Source organism: Mus caroli, chromosome 2 (assembly GCF_900094665.2).
Source record: "Mus caroli chromosome 2, CAROLI_EIJ_v1.1, whole genome shotgun sequence".
Lineage (NCBI taxonomy): Eukaryota > Metazoa > Chordata > Mammalia > Rodentia > Muridae > Mus > Mus caroli.
In genome coordinates, this window is record NC_034571.1 from 115,366,103 (window position 1) to 115,370,774 (window position 4,672).

At 43.8% G+C, this 4,672-nt stretch overlaps 1 protein-coding gene across 1 annotated transcript in view; it reads left to right on the forward strand.

Annotated features, from left to right (window-relative positions):
- Nucleotides 1–3,365, forward strand: part of Slc28a2 (solute carrier family 28 member 2) — a 137,595-nt gene extending 134,230 nt beyond the window's left edge. Inside the window, exons 7-9 of the mRNA XM_021179182.2 lie at nucleotides 89–187; nucleotides 373–484; nucleotides 2,890–3,365. Coding sequence (XP_021034841.1) covers nucleotides 89–187; nucleotides 373–484; nucleotides 2,890–3,007 — 329 coding nt within the window. The 3' untranslated portion in view covers nucleotides 3,008–3,365. The remainder of the gene's footprint in view (nucleotides 1–88; nucleotides 188–372; nucleotides 485–2,889) is intronic.
- The last annotated feature ends 1,307 nt before the right edge of the window (nucleotides 3,366–4,672 follow it).

Genomic DNA, 4,672 nt, shown 5'->3' on the forward strand with positions numbered 1-4,672 from the left:
TTTTTTTTAATTCTTCTAATGGGGACTGATGGGCTACACCTCCTTGCTGTGTGAGGAAGACATCAATTGCTTTCTTTGTTGTCTACAGCATCCATGATACCCCAGAGGAAGAGTGACTTGTGCAAGATTGTGGTCAGGGCCCTCTTCACAGGTGCCTGTGTTTCCTTTATCAGTGCCTGCATGGCAGGTAGGTGCCTAAGCATCATCTCTGGCAGAGACTACAGGATCTCTCTCAGAATGTCTATTTAACTAACTACCCACCCCACAGACACCTAATCTATGGCGTTACCAACTCCCATCCAAGCAATACAGAACTTTGGANTGCATGTGTCAAATCTGTCTCTTTAAATAACTATTATTTTCTCCATGCAGGTATCCTCTATGTTCCCAGAGGCGCTGAAACTGACTGTGTCTCATTCCTAAACACAAATTTCACCAATAGAACATATGAGACATATGTGTGCTGCAGAGAGATTTTCCAGAGGTAGGCAATCACCAGGATTCCTGCTCCCTCCTAGCATATCCTCTTTTTTTTCCTCTCTTTTTTTAATTGGGTATTTATTTCATTTACATTTCCAATGCTATCCCAAAAGTCCCCCACCCACTCCCACACCCACCCACTCCCACTTCTTGGCCCTGGCGTTCCCCTGTACTGAGGCATATAAAGTTTGCATGACCAATGGGCCTCTCTTTCCACTGATGGCCGACTAGGCCATGTTCTGATTCATATGCAGCTAGAGACAGGAGCTGGGGGTGGGGGGGGTACTGGTTAATTCATATTGTTGTTCAACCTATAGGATTAGCATATCCTCTTACAGAGAGGGAACTTCTGGATGTTGGGAGATGGAGGTCTTGAGTACAGGGTCGTGAAAGCTGTGTGGAGTGTATGAGACATGGATGCTTGTGGTTGACAGTCTGGACTCTTTTCTCTTAGTAGGTTTTATCTTCATTATTAGTCCTACTGTGTGTGGCAGGTTCCATTTATTGGTGTTGTGTAGCAGAAGGGAAAGAAGTTTGGTCTCTTGGTTAAGAAGNTCCTGTGTTTATTGTGACTGAAATGTATGTGGTCGACATGTGATGATTTTACAGTTGTCTAAAACTCAGATTTTTTTCTAGATAGAAATAAAGCAGACCAGGAGAAGACAGATTTTAAATTGAAAAGATAACCNTGAGTTCAGATAGTGTGAAGGTTACTTTGTTTACTATATTCTAGAATATGAAAGGAACCTATAACTGAGCCCAAGGAATCAGTTTTGGGACACATAGAAGAAATGAGGAAGTAGAATATTTGCTGTTGTAAAAGCCAAAAAGGTGCATGCTGGTAGTGGCCTGCAGGTGAGTGGGGAGAGCTCTAGGAAGCAAGACTGAACCATTATAAAAAGGCCTTGTGTCAAACCTCGAGGAATTCAATTTGACCTGCAGGATTCTGGACAGTAGCATGGTTAGCTGTGCTTTCCAGAAGGGTGTTTGGTAACAAGGAGAGCAAACACATTGCTGTAACAGTCTTAGCAAGAGAGTGAGACACTGACCAGATACAGGCACCACACAAGGGAGAGTTGATAGGACTGACCCTCAACTGCATAGGAGAAAGGCCCAGGGTGAAGAGGAGAAATAATGGTCTTTTCTGACTTGGGTCTGTGTGTCCATCACAAGGAGGAACAAGAAATAGGANTGAAGGCTAAAGGCATGGCCTCTTCCAGTTCTGGATATGTTAATTTTGAGGTACCTGAGAGACTAGCATATAAAGTGAGTCACAAGTCAACTGGAGTCTGAGGCTCTGGAGAGAGGTCAGAGCTGGAGCCCGATTAGGAGGTGAAGTGTATGTCCTTGATGCGTCCCTGTTCTTAATCAGATGTTAGTTGTAGAACAGGTTAAGAAACAAAGTAAAAGTAAGCGAATTGCAAATTTCATTTATTGTTAAAGCAGAATTTATAAAGTGGCTAGATTGTTTGTCTGGTAGAGTTCTAATGTGTATATTCTCAGTGGATTTTCTAAAGACATACTCAAAGAATCATTGGCATTTAGAAACCCAAAGAAATGTTTTCAGGGGCCGAAAATATCATATAAATCCACCCACAAGCCAGCTGGAGTCTGGCTCAAGTAGCTGTTCAGATGCAGCTCTTGCAGGGGACTAACAGGCTGCTGTCATGGATGGCCTGAGTTCTATTTCCCCAAGCACACGGGACTTCCAACCACCTCCATCTCTAGTTCCCATGCTTAAGTCCTCTGCAGGCACCTGCCCTCACATGCACACACCCACACCTGCACATGGACATAGAATCTGAGAAAAATAACACCTGGATCTGTCTTTCTTTCTTTCTGTCTGTCTATCTATGTGTCTATAAAAAATTGGATATTAACTTGAGAGTAGAGGATANTATGGGAGGGATTTGAGGGAGGATAAATGGGAGGGGCTGGAGGGAGGAAAATGATGGAGAGAAGNGACATAATTCTGTTTCAGTTTGAATAAAATGAAAATCAAAAAATCGAGAAAAATAGAAATAACTTTGTCTAATTAATATGTAGCAATGAAGTATAAACAGTATTTCTTTCTCAAGAGGAAAGTGACCCTAGTTATTAGCTTTTTTTTTTTTATTAAATCAAATTCTGGATCATGTATAAGGNCTAATTTTTTCTCAACTGTTTGGAAATGCCAAACATTTGTAACTGACCTGAGGTTAGGAGCTGGGCACTTGGCAGACAATGGTCAGAGTTTTGTTCTAGCATTTCTTAAAGCGTGAGGAGCCAAGCTCGTTCAGTTGGATGTCATGTCCTGGTTATGACAACAGATCTACGCACAGTAGGTTTGTTCTCAGTTACTTGGAAAACTTGTCGATTATGCTGCTTTGTTTGTGTCTGANCCGTGTGTATCTGGTTTTATCATTTCAGTACTTCGCTGAACNGCACCAACATGCCTTCTTTCTCAGGCCCCTGGCAAGACAACGTGTCCAGTCTCAGGAATCTTGCTAGCTGCTGTGACCTCTATACCAGCACTGTGTGTGCATGAGGCTGGTGGGCCGCTGCAAGACAGTTCTCATAGAACAGATTCATATTACCAAATACATTTTCATGTACTTCCTATTCTCTGAGAACCCCACTAAACTCCACAAAGACATGAAATTCATTATAGACCCTCTTGAGCCAAAGTATGGTGGGAATGTAGCTGAGGGGGAAAATATGTGTGTGGTGAGGGCTAAGATCCAGGTTCAACCCTGGGCCAGGCTCAGAGTGGGGAGAGTGGGGAAATCAAAGTAGATGCTTAGTTTTAACTTGGGAATGGTGGTCTCTTACCTGTAGGNTCACAGCTAAGGGGATTACCCCAGATTCAAGGCAAGCCTGGCCCAAACATGGCATGTCCTCGTGCAGGGGTGGAGGTGAGGGGCATGTATGAATTTAAAGACAAACATTCTTTTTTTTTTTTTTTTTTTTTTTTTTTGGTTTTTCGAGACAGGGTTTCTCTGTATAGCCCTGGCTGACCTGGAACTTACTTTGTAGACTAGGCTGGCCTCAAACTCAGAAAAACCGCCTGCCTCTGCCTCCCGAGTGCTGGGATTAAAGGCGTGCGCCACCACGCCCGGCAAGACAAACATTCTTTTTGTATTGCCAAAGACTTATAAAAACAAGAGCTTCTTTTATTTTCATAAAGAAATAAAAATGATTCTTGTAATAAAGTGTTTTTTGTTTTGTTTTGTTTTTGTTGTTGTTTTCTTCAAGACAAAGTTTCTCTGTGTAGCCCTGGCTGTCCTGGAACTCACTCTGTAGACCAGGCTGGTCTTGAACTCAGAAATCTGCCTGCCTCTGACTCCTGAGTGCTGGGATTAAAGGCCTGCACCACCACTGCCCGTCAATAAAGCATTTTTAAAAAATTAAGCATTTTAAAATTGCATGTATGTGTGTGTGTTTGTGGGTGTATGTGTGTGAGTACAGGTGCCAGAGGAGCCCTGATGTGGGGGTCACCTGGACCTGGAAGTATAGGTGGTCCTGAGACACCCAACATGCATGTTGGAGACTGCACTCCTGTCTGCTGCGGGAACAGTACACACGTAACCACTGAACCATCTTGTAAGCCCCAGTACATACAATCCTAAGGGATATCCATAAGTTACCAGGCTCTGATTTTGATTTGGTATTCTCATTCAGTGCCAGTTACCTGCACTTCAGGTTTATCTAGAATCCTTTAAATAGTTTTGTACCATCCATAAAATTACCCTATAAAAAGCTGGCCAGATAGCCTGAGTTAGACCCCAGGAGGATTTCTCTCAACAGAAATGGGTAAGGGGCACTCACACCAGGGCTACTTAACTCTGTCATTCCAGCACCCTCACTACAGCACTCACACCAGGGCTACTTAACTGTCACTCCAGCACTTCACTGCTCTGGGCTTCAGCTCCTCAGTAAGGGGCCAAGTGTGGGTGACNTATGCCTTGAATCTCTGTGAGCTTGAAGTCAGATTGGTCCACAGGGTGAGCTTCAGGACAGCCTGGGCTACAGAGAGAGACCTTGTCTCAACAAACCAGAAGGAAAAACAAAATAAAAATGCAAGAGACTCTGCTGGATTTATGGTCTGGTGCNGGTGCCATGCTAAGGAACCCAGGAGCTGTCCAGTGGAGGGGGTGGCAGAGGTAGTGCCATAGACAGCAGTGCTTCCACGGAGTTACCCAGAGCAGCCAGG